This window comes from Leopardus geoffroyi, chromosome C1, assembly GCF_018350155.1.
Source record: "Leopardus geoffroyi isolate Oge1 chromosome C1, O.geoffroyi_Oge1_pat1.0, whole genome shotgun sequence".
NCBI lineage: Eukaryota > Metazoa > Chordata > Mammalia > Carnivora > Felidae > Leopardus > Leopardus geoffroyi.
Window position 1 is genome coordinate 189,385,604 of NC_059328.1, and position 19,388 is coordinate 189,404,991.

Consider the following 19,388-nt stretch of genomic DNA (forward strand, 5'->3'; position numbering starts at 1 on the left):
GAAATCTTGCCATTTGTAACAATATGGATGGACCTAGAGAATGTAATGCTAAGTGAAATAAACCAATCAGAGAAAGATAAACACCATGATTTCATTCATGTCGAATTTAAGAAACAAAACAAGCGAAGTGAGAGGCAAACCAAGATACAGACTCTTAACTATAGAGAACAAACATAGTTACCAGAGGGGAGGTGTGTGTGGGAACGGGTGAAATAGGTGATGGGATTAAGTGTGTACATGTCTTAGGGCGCCTGGGTGGCTCAGTCAGTTGGGCGTCTGACTTCGGCTCAGGTCATGATGTCATAGCTCATGAGTTCGAGCCCCACTTTGGGCTCTGTGCTGACGGCTCGGAGCCTGGAGCCTGCTTTGGATTCTGTGTCTCCCTCTTTCTCTGCCCCTAACCCACTTGCATAGTGTCTATCTCTCTTAAAAATAAATAAACATTAAAAAAATTTTTTTTAAAAAAGCACAAGAAAGAAAACAAATGAACAAAGAAAAAAGACAAAAAGACTCTAAATACAAAGAACAAACTGGTGGTTGCCAAAGCAGGGAGGTAGGTGCAGGGAGGGGTGAAATAGATAAAGGGGATTAAAAAAAACAGTATGTATGGAAAATCTGATTGTAAATGTCAGTTATTAGTGTCATAAAAGTTTTTGATCTCTGACCATATGTGTGCTATTCAGTCAGGTCCTACAATAAGTATTTAGTGTTGAATTGTTAGCAGACTTTGAAAGAAGACCTTTAGTATTATAAATAACAAAGTCTTCAAATAATAGTAAGATGACATCATTCCAGTGTTTAGCTCAAGATGAAGAACATTTTCTGAAGGCTTTGAAATAGTGTTTTCAGGGCGACTGGGTGGCTCAGTCAGTTAAGTATTTGACTTCAGCTTAGGTCCTGATCTCACTGTTCGTTCATGAGTTTAAGCCTGGCATTGGACTCCCTGCTGTCAGCACAGAGCCTGCCTCAGATCCTCTGTCTCCCTTGTCTCAGCGCCTCTCCCACTCGTGCTTTCTCTCTCATTCTCTTCCAAAAATAAACATTAAAAAAAAAGTAGTTTGTTTTCTTTTTTAATCATTCAGTAGATCTAATCCTAATAGTTCTAAAGATTGTGAATAGTGTGAAGTTATGTAAATATGAGCAGAGTCCATATGCCTTTTGGTAAATAAACAAGCATGCTCTTGCTTTGCCATATTCATTTGATAATAGTTTTGTAGAGAGGTAGTATCCATGTTGGTTATGAGCATAGGCTTGATTTGAAATCAGACTTACCTAGTTTGGCCAATTACTAACCATATCAAGTATGGCTGGGTATAATCAGTTAACCAGAGTCTTACCTTTCCTAGTATTTGTTAGATAAATGGTAATTTATAGTAATATTTTGTGTGATTATTACATTTGTTTCAGCTTGATTATCATGAAGAAAACAATTAAGTATACCGTGAATAATTTGTACTTTTCCAAGAGAAATTTTTATGGACTTCCAGTTAACTTTTGTTTGAAACAGTTTTGTTCTAAATAATGGATGGAATTTTTTGTTTTTTAAGAGAGAGCACAAGTGAGAGAGAGAGAGAGGGAATCATCTGGAGCAGGCTCCACGCTGAGTGTGGAGTCCAGAGCGGGCCTTGATCCCATGACCCTGGGATCATGACCTGAGCAGAAATCAAGAGTTGGACACTCAAACTATTGAGCTACCCAGTAGCAACCCGCCCCCCACTTTTTTTTTTGTTGGAGAATAATAGATGGAATTTATTTTTATACATATTTAATGTTTGAAGGTTCGCTGTTTTTTTTTTTTAAGTGACCTCTCACAATATTCTTATAAATTGAAGAACGGAATAATATTTTATTGAAAATATACTCATCAGTCCCCAGTATATTTATCAGTTGTGTGTCTTGCTGATTTGTTGTCACTCTGTAGTGAGTTGACTTTTCCTTGTTTTAGGAGCTGTGGATCTAGATGCCTTAACAGATGAAAAGGAAAGAAAAGCCTTAGAAGGGATGATTAATAATTTTGGGCAAACACCTTGTCAACTGTTAAAGGTAAATCATAAAAGTTACTGATTGCATCAGAAGTCTAGAATTTTAATTGTTGAGGAGCAGTATTACTGGTGTTTTTAAGTATTTTAATGATATAACGCTTTATCTCAATTTAGAATTTGACAAAAATTATACTGTCATTATATTATTAAAAAATAAATAGATTTAAATGTTCCTATTTTGAAATAACAAAATATTGTAGTCAAAATCCACGTATATAGTCAATAACTCTTAAATCACAGAGGAGTTATATTTACTCAGGAAGCCAATCATTTTATTGTGTTTACATGACTAAAATGTGACTGGAGCAGGATTTGGATGCATGACTAGCTAACTCAAAAGCCTTTCTACCATGCCACGTCTCCTCTGAATATTAGCCATAATCCCCCTTATTGAACTACATCACTTTCCGTGTTCTATGGGCTATTATATATATCCTAATTATGACATTTTCTGCCTTAGTTTTATATTTATGCATTTGCCTCACTTTATAACTATGTTACAGGCAGCAACCTTTTCTTAATCGTTTTATATCTTTCTTGCATATAGTATGTGTGCAGCAAATATTTGTGAATTGAAATCTCCACAGCTGTTATAGCAAGAGTGGATCTAAAGTCTGGCTTATAGATCTTTTGTACTTCTGTTAAGTCAGTTATCACACCTAGCTTTGTAATTGCTACTATCCCTTAGAGTTTATTTAAAGCCTCCAACATGGGTTTTTTACAAAATAGTCATATTTAAAATCAGTGCTTTATCCCTATCTGCTGTGCAAAAGGAACAGAAGACAATAGAACACTTGAGTTTTGAAATAGATTCCATATTATTTTTGTACTGGCTGTACTTTTTTTTTTTTTATAAAACAAGTGCTAATTAGTTTTTATTACCATAAAAAATGACAGAGAAGTCAGCCTTTGATTTAAAATAAAGTGAATAAGAAATGCCTGGGTGGCTCAGTCAGTTAAGCATCTGTCTCTTGATTTTGGCTCAGTTCATGCATGATCTTGTGTTTTTTGAGTTCGAGCCCTGCATTGGGCTCTGTGCTGAAGGTGCAGGGCCTGCTTGGGATTCTCTCTTTCTTCCCCCTCTTTCTATCCCTCCCCCACTTGCACCGTCTCTATCAAAATAAACATTAAAAACATTTTTTTAATAATAAAGTGACTAATATATGGATTGAGAGCTAATTGAGTACTATTGAAGTACTTATAGCTGTCATACTATTTTCTATAATTGAATATTTTGTGATGGAGATAGAAAAATCCCCTATAGATGGAATTCTGTTCTGCATTTTAACTATACCTTTTGCATGTTAATTTGATTTGCCGTTTACTTCTTATTTATAAAGGTAACACTGTTCTATGTCTCTGACATTAAAGTTAAGGAAGAATAATTTATTTGAAAACAAATGCAGCAATATGTATAATAGGATTCTGATAGTATTGACATTTCTATCTTATTTCAGGAAATAAGGATTCACCCATGTAAATTTTGACTTCTGAGCAATTCATTTAATTTTACCAAATACTTATTAAGCCTCTGTCATATTCAATATAACAGGTATCGAAAATCCAAAAATGAGTAAGACTTGTTTTCTGACTTTAAGACGCCTACTGCTGGGGCACCTGGATGGCTCATTTGACTAAGTGTCTGACTTCAGCTCAGTCAGGATCTCACGGTTCATGAGTTTGGGTCCTTCATCAGACTCTGCTGGCAGCACAGAGCCTGCTTCAGATCTATCCACCTCCCACCCCTCCCCGCCCCGACTCCTCCCTGCTGGTTCTCTCTCTGTCTCTTAAAAATAAATAAAATAAAAATAAAAATAAAAAATTTTTTAAAGATACCTGTTGCCTAGGGGCCCCTGGCTGGCTCAGTCAGTATAGCATGCAACTCTTAATTTTGCTATTGTGAGTTTGAGCCCCACATTAAGTGTAGAGATTATTTTAAAAAATAAAATCTTAAAATTAAAAAAAAGATAGATACCTATTGCCTACTTGGAAAAGATAGACCATAAACAAGTATGTAATCCAAACTAGAAATAAGTAACAAATAAAATACTAAACAAAGTAATATGCTGGTGAAGATAATCAAAGAGAATAATTAATTCTGGCTTAGAAATTCAAGATCGACATCAGTAAGAAAAACTTTAAAGTAGAAGTAGGGTTTCTTTAGAAATGAAAAGAGTAGGAATTCTGCTGAGGGGAGTACTCTGAACAATGGCCTAGAATTGTCAACAGTGCATGGTATATAATCTGTTGTAACTAGAGCCCAGTATGTATGAAAGAATACAGTAAGATATGTCTTAATATAATTACGGAATTATTTTTCTTAAAATTATTTTGAAGGAACCACATCCTCCTAGATTGTCAGCAGAGGAAGCAGTGCAGAAGCAGGCCAAAACAGACACTTCAACCCTGAACCTATTTCAGCACCTCTCCGAACTCAAGTCATTTTTTATAGAGGTAATATAAACTTGGTAATATCAAAGCATTTTCTCTGTGAATTCTGTACACCTCAATGCTCCTTTTATTCTCTATAGGGAGGGGCATCATAAATATTTAGTCCAAAATCATAAATAATGTTGCAATAATATGTTCTTGGATTTTTAAAACAATTTTTTCTTTATTGTTAATTTTTTTTAATATATTTATTTTGAGAGAGAGAGAGAGAGAGAGAGAGAGAGAGAGAGAGAGAGAATCCCAAGCAGGCTTTGCACCATCAGTGCAGAGCCTGATGCGGGGCTCAAACTCAACAAACCATGAGATCATGACCTGAGCTGAAATCAAGAGTCAGATGCTTAACCAACTGAACCTCCTAGGCATCCAGGATTTTTAAAACAATCTTATTGGGAGTTTTGTTTGCCGCTGAGTGGTAGTGTGAAATGTTTCTCTTAGCTTTCTTTTATTTTACATTTTCTTGACAAGGAAGAATAAATAATTTGATTTAAATTCCTTTTTATGACAGCTGAGATGATAGGTAGAGGGTGTGTGAAATAACTCTTAATTACAGTGTCTACATATTTATAAAATATGGCCCAGCAAGTCAAATTGTTAATTGCTAATATCAGAAGGAATAATGAAGTAAACAAGGTAGTTAATGCTATAATTGAAAGAGTGCTTTAAATTCAAATGTTTATACATGTTGAATTACTTAGCATGGTTCAGAATTTGAATGCATTTATACCTATGAATTTGGTTAGGACAGATAATATTAACTCTTGGCAAGAAGAAAAAATGATAATGAAATGTTATTAAGAAGAGGTGCCTGGGTGGCTCAGTCAGTTAAGCATCCAATCCTTGATTTCAGCTCAAGTTAAGATCTCACAGTTGTGAGAGCAAGCCTCATGTCTGGCTCTGTGTTGGGCAGGGATCCTGCTTGGGATTCTCTCTGTCCCTCTTCTTCTGCTCCTCCCCCACGCATGCATCTCTTCTCTTCTCTCTCTCTCTCTCTCTCTCTCTCTCTCAAAAAAAATGTTATTAAGAATAGTTTGGGGGGAAAAAAAGAATAGCTTGGAGATGTGTGGAACAAGCAGTAACTCATGCAATACAGTAGAGTTTGGTAAACTTTTCTTAATTTAACCAGATAGTAAATATTTTTGGACTTTGTAATCCAAAGTCAAAATCAAGAATATTATGGGGGTGCCTGGGTGGCGCAGTCGGTTGAGCGTCCGACTTCAGCCAGGTCACGATCTCACGGTCTGTGAGTTCGAGCCCCGCGTCGGGCTCTGGGCTGATGGCTCAGAGCCTGGAGCCTATTTCCGATTCTGTGTCTCCCTCTCTCTCTGCCCCTCCCCCGTTCATGCTCTGTCTCTCTCTGTCCCAAAAATAAATAAACGTTGAAAAAAAAAATTTAAAAAAAAAAAGAATATTATGTAGGTACATAATTACCACTTAAAATATAGCCATTTAAAAATTGGGGCGCCTGGGTGGCTCAGTCGGTTAAGCATCCTACTTCAGCTCAGGTTGTGATCTCACGGTGCGTGAGTTCAAGCCCCGCATCAGGCTCTGTGCTGAGAGCTCAGAGCCTGGAGCTTGTTTCAGATTCTGTGTCTCCCTCTCTCTGCCCCTTTACCGCTCATGCCCTGTCTCTCTCTGTCTCTCAAAAATGCATAAACGTTAAAAAAAAAAAAAAGTAAAAATTAAAAACCATTCTCAACTTACAACCTATAAAACATGTGGTAGGCAGGACTTCAACCATAGGCCTAGTTTGTCAAACCCTGCACCAGAGCATCATTATAATGTGTTTCTTAGGTTCAGTACCATGGGAAGTCTTTAAAGAATTTTTTGATAATTTGGTATAACAAATTTTAAGTTTGTTATAGTTAGCTTTAAACTGACTTTTACTCAAATGAACAATGTTGTAGTAAGCTCTGGTATTTTAACGTAAATGTTTTCACATGTCTGTGAAAGCACTTCATAATTAATCTTTGTCACTCCTTTCTTAAATTCATGTTTAATGAGATAGTTATTTAGTGTTTAATAATACAAACTCCCCAGAATCAGTTGTTTTCCCAAAGTATCTAAGTCAGTTGCCTGAAATTCAGCATAAATAGAAACAGTACTTAGAAATGATGACTAATTTGGGGCACCTGGCTGGCTCAGTTGGTGGGGCATGGGACTCTTGATCTTGGGGTCATGAGTTCAGGTCCCACGTTGGGCAAAGAGCTTACTAAAAAAAAAAAAAAAAGATGATGACTAATTCCCAGATGTGTTCTGGGTCCCCAAGACCACCCTCAGGTTTGGTGATTTGCTAGAAAGACTCACAGGATTCAACCTATTATTATACTCACAGCTAAAATTTATTACAGTGAAAGGATACAAAACAACATCAACAAAGGGCAAAGGCACATTGGGTGGAGTGCAGGGGAAACCAGGTACAAGCATCCAAGAATTAATCCTATCCCAGTAGAGTCACATAAGATGTGCTTAATTCTACCGGTAATGAAATGTGAAAACAAATTTGTCTACCAGGAAAGCTCATTAAAGACTCCCCACCCAGGGCAGGTGTTGTGTTTTGTTCTGTTTTGTTTTAGACTTTATTTTTAAGTAATCTCTACACCCATTGTGGGACTAGAACTGACAACTGTGAGATAAAGAGTCACATGCTCTACCAACTTAACCAGCCAGGCACCCCAACACCCAGGGTTTTTATTGGAGGCTGGTAACATGAGTAACCTCTGCTTAGCACATGCTAAAATTCTAGACTCCAAGTACAAAAGCACATCTTCAGCACAAGCCATATTGTTTGCACAAATAATCTAGAAATAATGAGCCACTTGTATCATTGAAGACAAGTTTTATATCAGTGTAAGGAACTCTGCCCACCAAGTTCCCAGATACCAGCCAAGGGCCGACCTTACAAGAAGGCCTTTCTAAGGAGAGCTGTCTCAGGATGGCTGGGTGGCTCAGTCAAAGTGTCCAACTTTGGCTCAGGTCATGATCTTGAGGTTCGTGAGTTTGAACCCTGCATCAGGCTCTGTGCTGACAGCTTGGAGCCTGGAACCTACTTCAGATTCTGTGTCTCCCTCTTTCTCTGCCTCTCCCCCACTAGCGCTCTGTCTCGCTCTCTCTCAAAAATAAACAAACATTTAAAAAAATAAAAAAAATTAAAAAGAGCTGTCTCAGTCCTTTCTGTGTTAACTCTCCACTGCATATTGGAGACATAGGGCAACCCATAAAACCCTATTTATCCTACAATCTGATGGACATGTAATACTATATTTATTATGCAATGGTGATAAAATGATTTCACCATGTCTAATCATTTGCAACTTTGTTTTTATAGAATAATACATTCCAAGTTGCATTTGCAACTGCAGTGACATCTGTCCCTCTCTGTACCCACTGTGTCACAGGGTAGCTATCCTCGGGACCAGTATCTGGAGCAGGATAAAAAACACAATAAATATCCTTGGGTACTAATAATTTGTTAATCCCTTTACATCATCATAGGGGAAGATATTTCCCCACTCATTCATATGAAAAAAGGTCTCTATAGGTCATCTCTTCCTAGTTAAAATGGTGAAGAAAACAGGTAGCAGTGAAAGCAAGGGCCTAATAAATAGTTTTCTTCAGACACCATTTTCATTTATGCTTGTTCAAATGTAAGTTCTTTTCTTGATCTACAGAGTGAAGAGAAAAGATAGGCACTAACTTTTTATAGTTTATCATTGATTATTCATATGAGGCTCTTAGAATAGCACCTGGTACATAGTATATACCCAATAATATTAAGTTATAATTTACCTAATAAATGTTAGGTATAATTTATGAACTACTGTCACAAAACTTAATTCAAATCATTGTTCCATTTCACATTATATAAGATAAATGCCAATTTTCTGAGAACTCTTTATTTTCTCGTCCTATTGTTACAGCTTACAGAGATTGCCTCAGTTAATGGGATAGATCTGTGTTTTGAAAGTTAAACCCAAAAGGAAATTCTATAGAATATAACCAGTTGTCTCATTTGACTTATTTGAGCAATGTACTCTTATATGGTCTATATTTTCTACTTTATATTAATGCCAGTATGGCAAGGGAAAAGGAAAGATTCTAAATCACTGGCTGTTTAAATGGTTGATACTCCTTGAAATCTGCATCTTTTTCACAGTGAAGTAGTAGAATACAAGAAAATGATGGGTTTGAGAAGTTTCAAGTATGCCATCCAAACATGGTATATAATTCCTCCTACATTTTTTAGCCTTTTTAAAGAATTAAAGTACATTTAACACACACTGTTATATTAGTTTCAAGAGTACAGCATAGTAATTCTCCTTTCCTACATTTTAATTAAATGATATGTTTTGATAGAGTAAAATGCTGTATTACCGGGTTCATTCTTGTTTAAAGAAATAGAAGTTTTCAATAACTTGTAACTAATAAAGATAACAGAACCAGCCACTAAGCCTCCGTCTTTTATTTTATAGGGAATTAGTGATGGTATTCCACTAATAAAGGCCATTGTCCCCAAAAATCAGTCTCGCTCTTTTATGTCTCAAGGCAGTCCTGAGTTACTGGTAAGTAGATTTATGGCTTTTTCTCACTGCTATGTTTGTATACATTACAACTCATCAAAAAAATTGAGAAAATATGGGGCATCTGGGTGGCTCAGTCAGTTAAGTGTCCCAACTTCAGCTCAGGTCGTGATCTCACTGCTCGTGAGTTGGAGCCCTTCAGATTCTGTGTCTCCCTTTCTCTCTGCCCCTCCCCCACTCACACTCCGACTTTTTAAATAATAAAGACAATTTTTATGGAATTATTTTAACTGAGTATAAAAAATGTATCTTCTAGATACACAGCTTTTATTTCAAGTAGTTAACTGTAATACACTTTTTTTTTTCTGTCAATGTGTCTTGATTTATTTTTTGCTTTTGGTCAATTTTTAGAGTCAAAAAATTTTTTTAAGTTTTCATTTAAATTCCGGTTAGTTAACATAGAGTATACTACTAGTTTCAGGTGTATAATATAGTATTGTGTACATCACCCAATGCTCATCACAACAAGTATACTCCTTAATCCCCATCACCTATTTCACTCATCTCCCCACTCCTCTCCCTTCTGCTAACCATCAGTTTGGTCTCCATAGTTTCTTGGTTTGCCTCTCTCCCTCTATCTGTTTCTCCCCCTTTGCTCTTTGGTTTTTTATATGCCACATATGAGTGAAATCATGTGGTATTTGTCTTTCTCTAACTTATTTCACCTAGCATAATACTCTCTAGCTCCATCCATGTCTTTGTAGATGGCAAGATTGCATTCTTTTTTATGGCTGAATAATATTCCATCATTATCCATTCATCAGTTGATGGACATTTAGGCTATTTCCATAATTTGGTTATGGTATGTAGATAATGCTGCTATAAACATCAGGGTGCTTGTATCCCTTTGTGTTAATACTTTTGTATTCTTTGGATAAATACCTAGTAGTGTGGTTGCTGGATGGCAGGGTAGTCCTATTTTTATCTTTTTGAGGAAACTTCATACTGTTTTCAGAGTGGCCATACCAGTTTACATTCCCACCAACAGTGCAGGAGGTCCCCCTTTTCCACATCTTCACCAACACCTCTTGTTTCTTGTGTTGTTGATTTTAGCCATTCTGACAAGTGTGAGGTAATAATTCATTGTAGTTTTGATTTGCATTTCCCTGATGATAAGTAATGTTGAGCATTTCATGTGTCTGTTGGCCATCTGTATATCTTCTTTGGAAAAATGTCTATTCATGTCTTCTGCCCATTTTTTAATTGGTTTATTTGGTGTTTTTAGTGTTCCATTTTATTAAGTTCTTCATATATTTTGGATACTAACCTTTATGAGATATGTTCTTGGCAAATATCCTCTCCCATTCCATAGGTTGCCTTTTAGTTTTGTTGATTGTTTCCTTTGCTGTGCAGAAGCTTTTTATTTTGATGAAGTCCCAATAATTTATTTTTGCTTTTGCTCCCCTTGTCTCGGGAGACATATCTAGAAAGAAGTTGCTGTGGCCAATGTCAAAGAAGTTACTGTCTGTGTTCTCCTGTGGGATTTTTATGGTTTCAGGTTTCACATTTAAGTCTTTAACCCATTTTGAATTTACTTTTGTGTATGCTATAAGAAGGTAGTCCCATTTTATTCTTTTGCATGTAGCTGTCCAGTTTTCCCAATACCATTTGCTGAAGAGACATTCTTCTTCCCATTGGATATTCTTTCCTGCATTATCAAAGATGAGTTGACCATATAGTTGTGGGTTCATTTCTGGGTTTTCTGTTCTGTTCTATTGATCTGTGGGTCTATTTTGTACCAGTACCATACTATTTTGATTACTACAGCTTTGTAATATAACTAGAAGTCTGAAATTGTGATGACTCCAGCTTTGCTTTTCTCTTTTGTGTTTCCATAAAAATTTGAGGATTGTTTGTTCTAGTTCTGTGAAAACATGATGTTGACATTTTGATAGGGATTGCATTAAAACTGTAGGTTGCTTTGAGTAGTATGACTTTTTAAAAATATTTTTTCTTCCAATCCATGAGCATGGAATATCTTTCCATTTATTTTTATCATAAATAGATGTTGTCCTTTGCCAAATGCTTTTCCTGCATCTATTGAAATGATCATATGGTTCTTTTCCTTTCTTTTATTAATGTGATGTATAATGTTGGTTGATTTGTGAATATTGAGCCACCTTTGCAACCCAAGAATATCCAGCTTGATTGTGGTGAATGTTTTTTTTTAATGTTCTGTTGGATCTGGTTTGCTAGTATTTTTTAAATTTTTTTTTTTCAACGTTTATTTATTTTTGGGACAGAGAGAGACAGAGCATGAACAGGGGAGGGGCAGAGAGAGAGAGACACAGAATCGGAAGCAGGCTCCAGGCTCTGAGCCATCAGCCCAGAGCCTGACGCGGGGCTCGAACTCACAGACCGCGAGATCGTGACCTGGCTGAAGTCGGACGCTTAACCGACTGCGCCACCCAGGCGCCCCTGGTTTGCTAGTATTTTTTAAAGAACTTTTGCATCTATGTTCATCAGGGATATTGGCCTATATTTCTCTTTTATATGGTATCTTTATTTGGTTTTGCGATTAGGATAATGCTGGCCTCATAGAATGAAGTTAAGTTGTTCATCTTTTTCTGTTTTTTAGAATAGTTTGAAAAGAATAGGTATTAACTCTTTTTTAAATATTTAGTAGAATTTGCCTGTGAAGCCATCTGGTCATGGGTTTTTTTGTTTGTTGGGAGTTATTTTTGTTACTGATTCAGTTTCTTTGCTGGTTATTAGTCTGTTCAAATTTTCTGTTTCTTCCTGTTTCGGTTTTGGTAATTTATATGTTTCTAGGAATTTATCTGTTTCTTCCAGATCATCCAGTTTGTTGGGGTATAGTTTTTCACAATATTCTCTTATAATTGTTTGTATTGCTGTGATGTTGGTTGTTATTTCTCCTCTCTCATTTGTGATTTTATTTGAGTCTTTTCTCTTTTCTTTTTGAATAGTATGACTACAGGTTTATCAATTAATTTTTTCAAATAACCAGCTCCTGTTTTCATTGATCTGTTCTATTGTTTTTTTTAGTTTCTATATCTTTTATTTCTGCTCTAATCTATTATTTCACCTCTTCTGCTTGCTTTAGGATTCATTTACTGTTCTTTTTCTAGCTCCTTTAGGTATAAGGTTAGATTCTTATTATTTATATAAATGATCTTATTTCTTGAGGTAGGCCTGTATTACTTTGTACTTCCCTTTTAGGACCACTTTTGCTGGATCCCAGAGGTTTTGGACTGTTGTATTTTCATTTTCAGTTGTTTCCATGTATTTTTTAAATTTCTTCTTTTATTTCCTGGTTGACTTATTCATTGCCTAGTAGCATGTTATTTAGCCTTCATGTATTTGTGGTCTTTCCAGATGTGTTTCTTGTGGTTTTCTTCTAGTTTCATAGCAATGTTCAAGTAGTTAGCTGTAATTCTGATGTGAAAATACTAGAACATTTTATTATTTTTATTTTTTTAATCTTTTTTTCCACATTCATTTTTGAGAGAGAGAGAGAGAGAGAGCACGCGCGCACGATTGGGGAAGGGGCAGAGAGAGAGGGAGATACAGAATCCCAAGCAGGCTCCAGGCTCTGAGCTGACAGCATAGAGCCCGACGCGGGGCTTGAACTCATGGACTGTGAGATCATGACCTGAACCAAAATCACACGTTAAACTGACTGAACCATCCAGGTGTCCTAATACCAGAAAATTTTATACCAGAAAAATAGGATGTAACATCTTATTAGATATTACAATATATCATAAGGCAGTATAAGTAATAAAAATGAGAAGTAATACAGAATTGAGGAAGGTATAGATGTGGGAGATGTTAGTGAGTAGTTTACACGAAGTTTGTAATTTAATCCTGTTAGATGGGCACTAATAATCCTGTTAGATGGGCACCATTATTATTTCCTTCCTATAGTTTAGAAACTAAAATTCATAGCTGATTTGCTCAGGGGCACCTGGGTGGCTCAGTCAGTTGAGCGTCAGACTTTGGTTGAGGTCATGATCTCATGGTTCGTGAATTCAAGCCCTGCATCAGGCTCACTGCTGTCAGCACAGAGCCCACTTAGGGTCTTCAGTCCCTCTCTATCTGGCCCTTCCCATTTGTGCTCGCTGTCTCAAATATAAATAAATCTTTTTGTTTTAATGTTTATTTTTGAGAGAGAGAGAGGGAGAACATGAGCGGGGGCTAGGGGACAGAGAGAGAGGGAGACACAGAATTGGAAGCAGGCTCCAGGCTCTGAGCTGTCAGCACAGAGCTCAACACAGGGTTTGAACCCACAGACCATGAGATCATGACCTGAGCTGAAGTTGGACACTCAACCAACTAAGCCACCCAGGCACCCCAAAAATAAATAAATCTTAAAAAAAGAAAGGTAATTTGCTCGAAGTCATAGAACTAGCAAGTAAAGGCTCTTGGATCTGGGACAGGCACATGGACCAAACTTAGGTATGTCTTATTCTCATTTTGTCAGGTACAAATTGTAAAAACAGAGTATAGCATAGTGAACAGTAGAGATTCCAGAATTAGACTTATCTTTCTAATTACGCATATTGTGTGTTTGTTTAGGAAAACATCTAGAAAGATAAACAAAAGAAAATGAAAGTGCTTTTCAATGATGGAATCCTTATGATTTCACCTTTAATACCTGCATTTCTTTAAGTTATCTTTTTTTTAATCTGTTTTATAGTCAAGGGGGGGGAAAGTTTTTCATTTTTCATTTTTTGTTTTTTGTTTTTTTTTTTTTTTAATTTTTTTTTTCCAACGTTTATTTATTTTTGGGACAGAGAGAGACAAAGCATGAACGGGGGAGGGTCACAGAGAGGGAGACGCAGAATCTGAAACAGGCTCCAGGCTCCGAGCTGTCAGCACAGAGCCTGACGCGGGGCTCGAACTCACAGACCACGAGATCATGACCTGAGCCGAAGTCGGCCGTTCATCCGACTGAGCCACCCAGGCACCCCAGTTTTTCATTTTTAAAACAACGTTCACTCTTACTGTCACTAAGATGAGAGAACTTCTTAACAATTTGTCATAAATTGTACTTCTGATTTATGTTCTAAATTATATATAATATGTCGTATTTTTATGGTAAGACTTGACCCTTAATTTCTTCTGACTGCCAACTAAAATGCTAATACAGTTTGAGAAATGACGAAAATTCTCTCACTAAAGAAACATTCATTGGACAGTTTTTCTTGCAATAACATAAAAGATAAAAATAAGAAATGACCTTTTCCATTTTAAGACTTTATTAGACTTAAGACTTTATTAGTATTAAGACTACCCTTTTTAAGAATTAAGATGTAATTAATGAGGGATGCCTGGCTGGCTCATTTGGCAAAGCATGTGACTCTTGATCTTGGGGCTGTGATTTCAAGCCCCACGTGGAGTTCAGAGGTTACTTAAAAATAAATCTTAAAAAGGACTAATGAATTTTGTGTTTTAAGTACACAATCCCACATTACTCCCTAAATGATAAATGCTAACATCATGTGAGCATTTGGTTATTCTGTGCTGCTTTCTTTAATCTTTTATTTCATATTTGTCTTCATATGTTCTCTTCCAGATAACAGTAAGCATGAATTATGTTGTTGGAACCCATGGATGGCTGCCTTATGACAGAAACATTTCTAATTACTTTACATTCATCAAAGATCAAACTGTGACAAATCCAAAGTAAGTAAATGAACATTTAAAGCAAAACAGGTGCAGCTGGTACCTTATTGCCAGAAAAAACAACTAGATTGATTGGTGTCATTTTGATAGTAATACAGTAGACCTCCAGATTTTCTTCTCTCTCTCCTTCTGTCTTTTGTTCTTTCCCTCTTCCTGACTTGATACTGCTTTAAGGATAAAACAACTTATATAATATCATAGGGAAACAAATTATTAGCAATAATTTTGAGGCTTAATTTTATTTTTATTGTACAGTGTTGTTTATAAATAAGCCTTATGTGTTTATATAAGAAGAATTTATTATTTACCTTAATTTGTTAAGTATCCAAAGGTTACATTTTAAGTTAAAGTGATGTTTCCCTTACTCAGAGTTATTTGAGCTGTTTATTAGGAGCAATGTCTTTTTTCCTTCTTATCCCACATAGGTCTTAGTACTCTTTGTGTTTGGCACAAAGCATACCTTCAGCATATTGATATTGAATAATAAAATTCTAGAGCTGAACTGTGAGAATTGGCCCTCATTCTCTGTATGCACGCTAAAGTGCAATCACTTCTTTGTATCTTTCTGCAAAATCTGGGTTGACTGAGTTCACAGTTAGTTCACTGGGAAACAGATAAAACCAACATGCTTGCTTTGGTTTGAGTGAAGAATTATCTTCATGAATATTGTTCGATACACATTTAACTGCTTATGAGGTAGATTTCTGGTTTGAGTTGATTTCCAGTTCCTCATCCTGTCATATCCTTCTTGTGCTTAATAGTTTGATACTACATTTTACAGAATCGACAATCTTACTAAATTGGCTTTGAAAGACAAGATTTAAATCTTTTTCACACCTTCACCAGTCTCAACTTCTTTAGCTTAACCCTTGAGATTATTATGTATATTTTTATTTGATGAAAAATATGAATAAGATTAATTTTTTCTGAAAATCTTTATCATTCACTAATGGTCATTTCAATTGAACAGTTGAGATTTATTTTTATTTCTTTTTTAAAGAGATTTAAAAAATAGTTGATATCAGTGTAAATGGTCTTTTATGGAAAAGTCTAATATTTAATTATGTTTACAGAACTCAGCGTAGTATGAATGGTCCTTTTGCTCCAGGGCTGGAAATAACTTCTAAGCTATTCATAGTATCACATGATGCAAAGTTGCTTTTCAGTGCTGGACACTGGGATAATAGCATTCAAGTGATGTCACTTACAAAAGGCAAAACTATCTCACACAATATTAGACACATGGGTAAGTGTTGACTTTTTTCTCCCAAAAAAGCAAAGTTTCCCTGTGTCTTCTAACTACAAAAGTAGTACATCCTCCTTATAAAAAACATTAGTATTTACCTTTGAAGCTGAGTGAACTTTTTTTTGATAGAGCAATGTTATGAACATTATATGCTTTCTTTAAGAGTATTTAATGTTTTGGGGTATACTAAATACCATATAAATTAAATACAGCTTCATAGTATCTGAAAGATGTTAGGCTAAGCCTTTTTTAAAAAAATTGGTTGATACAGGTAAGAATTTTAAGACAAAACTTAAAAAAAAAATCTGTCGTTGTTGAAGAAGACATCACCTGCCCTATTACTTAGTTAATAGTTAGGCATGAAAGAGGTAAATTATTGAATGCGGTTTAACCTGGTACTTCTTAGGCTGTTCATTTTGGTATAAGAATAAGACATGGTGTAGATTTCCTCCTGATAAACCTATTACAAAAGGGAAATGGGAGTCTGCTACTAATTCTGTACCAGTGGCTCCTGAGATGCCACTTAGCTCAGGTTTTTACCTTTTAGTAGAAATGTATTTTATATTGTGTGAATTTGCAGTGTAATATGTACTTTTTTGATTAGGGGCATATATTCCACAGGATTTCAGTTCTTAATGGGAGTAGAAGGTAAATGGGGATGAGAGAGTAAGAGAGCAGAGAGGCCTATCAAAACTACCTGGGGATCCATTTCAAGCCTCCTAACCCACTGGCAGGACTCTGATGGACATTTCCCTGCCCCGTGTGTACTCTTAACTCTCAAAGCTGGGTGACCTCAAAGAAAGATCCTCTACATGAGTTTAGAAATGCTTGTTTCCTGTGTTATTCTTCCCCAGTGCTTTTCCATTGCCGTTCCTACATTTCTCCTGCTAGAACAACCAATTTAGTAATAGTTTGACCATGAACTAAAATTGCCCTTTTAGTTCTGTTCCAGCAAAACCATGCCATTTCATTTTTTTGTAATTCCTTTCTTCTTACAGATATTGTTACTTGTTTAGCTACAGATTATTGTGGAATACATTTGATTTCTGGTTCGAGAGACACTACATGTATGATATGGCAAATAATACAACAGGTTAGTTACACATTTAAATAATCTTCCTTTCTGGTGGGACTACTAGAAATTACAGATTTATAATTTTTATCAGCCATATTATACTCATTATGATGTTGCTTCAAGGAAGTAAAGTGTCTTTTTTATGGCTTTTAGATTTTCTACTTGACAGGCTTTCTTCTACTTCAAATTTATTAAAATAATTACCTAAAAATTTTCTTATAATATTTTTCTTAACTTTTTTTTTTTTTAACATTTTAATCTTCAATCCTTTGGTAATTAATTTTTCTTTTTATAATAGAGAATAAGAGTATTATATATGTAATATATAGATATATATGATAGGGGCGCCTGGTTGGTTCAGTCGGTTAAGCGTCCGACTTCAGCACAGGTCATGATCTCGCAGTTTGTGGGTTCAAGCCCCGCATCGGACTCTGTACTGACCGCTCAGAGCCTGGAGCCTGCTTTAAATTCTGTGTCTCCCTCTCTTCTCTCTCTGCCCCTCCCCTGCTTGTGCTCTGTCTCTCTCTGTCAAAAAGAAAGATAAACTAAAAAAAAAATAGATACATATGATAGAATATATAGAGTATGTAATATATATTCTATAATAATATAGAATATTAAAATGTATTATTATGTTTACTTTCAGTGGAAAGTCATTTATGCCAGCATAAATGACTACCTACTGAATTGGATCTTCTTCTAGATTCGCCATTTTGTTTCTATAGCAACACCAAAATATTTTCATTTTAATATTTGGTAAAACAAATCTCCTCTTGCTATGTTTCCTTAAAAAAATGTTCTCAGCTAGTCTTATATTAGTATTTATTCTTCCATATGAACTTAAAAAATATTTTAACCATATCTTCCTCACAAATCTCTTAGTCTTGATGAAATTATATTTAATTTATATATTAATTTGGTATGCATTGGCATTTTTATAATCATTCCTATCCAGAAATAGGACATGTCTTTCCATATTTGTTTCTGTTCTTTTTTTAATGTTTTTCAACAAAATCTTTTAATTATTTTTTTCCATTAGGTTCTGTACTTGTTTATGTTTATTTCTTTAAAAAAAAATTTTTTTAAGTTTATTTTGACAGAGCAGGAGTGGGGTAGGGCAGAGAGAGGGACAGAGAATTTCAAGCAGGCTCTGTCTGCACTGTCAGCACAGAGCCCAATGTGAGGCTCAAGCTCACGAACCATGAGATCATGACCTGAGCCAAGGTCAAGAGTTAGACGCTTAACCGGTGTCTCCTACCCCAGCACCCCTATTTAAGTTTATTTCTGATTATTGTATTATTACTATTTTGAAGGGACTTTTTTAAGTCACTTTTACTTCTTTTTGATTTTGAGAGAGAGCACACACAAGCTGGAGGAGGGGCAGAGAGACAGGAGAGAGGGAATCCCGAAACGGCTCTTCACTATCAGCACAGAGCCCAGTGCACAGGGCTCAGTCTCATGAACTGTGAGATCATGACTTGAGCTGAAATCAAGAGTCAGATGCTTAACCACCAACCTATCCACCCAGGCACCCCTAAATCACTTTTACTCTAAATGATTATGGCTAGTATAAAAAAAAGCTATTGATTTCTATACAGTTATCTAATTGGTTTACCAAATCTTCTTATCCAGCTCTTATAATTATTAGTATCTTTTAGGTTTTCTGATAACAAAGTAGATAAGATATATAATCATGTGATCTGAAAGTAAAAGTGGATGTCTTTATCTTTTCCAATATAATGATTCCAATAAAATGATTTCATTTTATCTTATTACATTATTAGCTAGTGTAATAGAGTAAGAAAATTATAGTGAGAATCCCTGTCTTATGTCTGATTTTGATGAAAGTGCCTTCACCATTGTGCCATTTAGTATACCATTTGCTGTTGCGTTTCACCATACATTGCTGTTGGGTTGTGGGTTTTTTTTTTTTTGATATTTAAGTAGTTACTTTCCTTCTGATTTTTTTTTCTTTTGGTAGCTTTTTAGTAGTTTACAGAAAAGTTACAAAAATAGTACATTTTTGCATTTGTCTTATTATTCTCTCCTAATGTCTTTCGCTCCCAGCATCTTTTTTTTTTTTTTTTTTTAACAATTTAAAAGTTGTAGATATTGGGGCCTCTGGATGGCTCAGTCAGTTAAGCTTCCGACTTTGGCTCAGGTCATGATCTTGTGGTTTGTGGGTTTGAGCCTCACATCAGCCTCTCTGCTCTCAGCACGGATCTTGTTTTGGATCCTTTGTCTCTCTCCCTTTGCCCTTGCCCTCTCTCTCTCTCTCAGTAAAGATACTGTGTTCGTTTACCCCTAAACACTTTAGTGTATATTTTCTAAGAACAAGTCATTCTTAT

The 19,388-nt window shown here is 35.6% G+C and overlaps 1 protein-coding gene across 17 annotated transcripts in view; it reads left to right on the forward strand.

Annotated features, from left to right (window-relative positions):
• Positions 1–19,388, forward strand: part of NBEAL1 (neurobeachin like 1) — a 178,289-nt gene that overhangs the window by 145,013 nt on the left and 13,888 nt on the right. For 15 of the 17 annotated variants that reach the window (XM_045480816.1, XM_045480813.1, XM_045480812.1 and 12 more), the window contains 6 exons: positions 1,946–2,043; positions 4,380–4,496; positions 8,963–9,052; positions 14,610–14,719; positions 15,793–15,965; positions 16,964–17,058. In XM_045480816.1, coding sequence (XP_045336772.1) covers positions 1,946–2,043; positions 4,380–4,496; positions 8,963–9,052; positions 14,610–14,719; positions 15,793–15,965; positions 16,964–17,058 — 683 coding nt within the window. The remainder of the gene's footprint in view (positions 1–1,945; positions 2,044–4,379; positions 4,497–8,962; positions 9,053–14,609; positions 14,720–15,792; positions 15,966–16,963; positions 17,059–19,388) is intronic. The other 2 variants (XM_045480823.1, XM_045480827.1) reach the window with 1 other exon arrangement.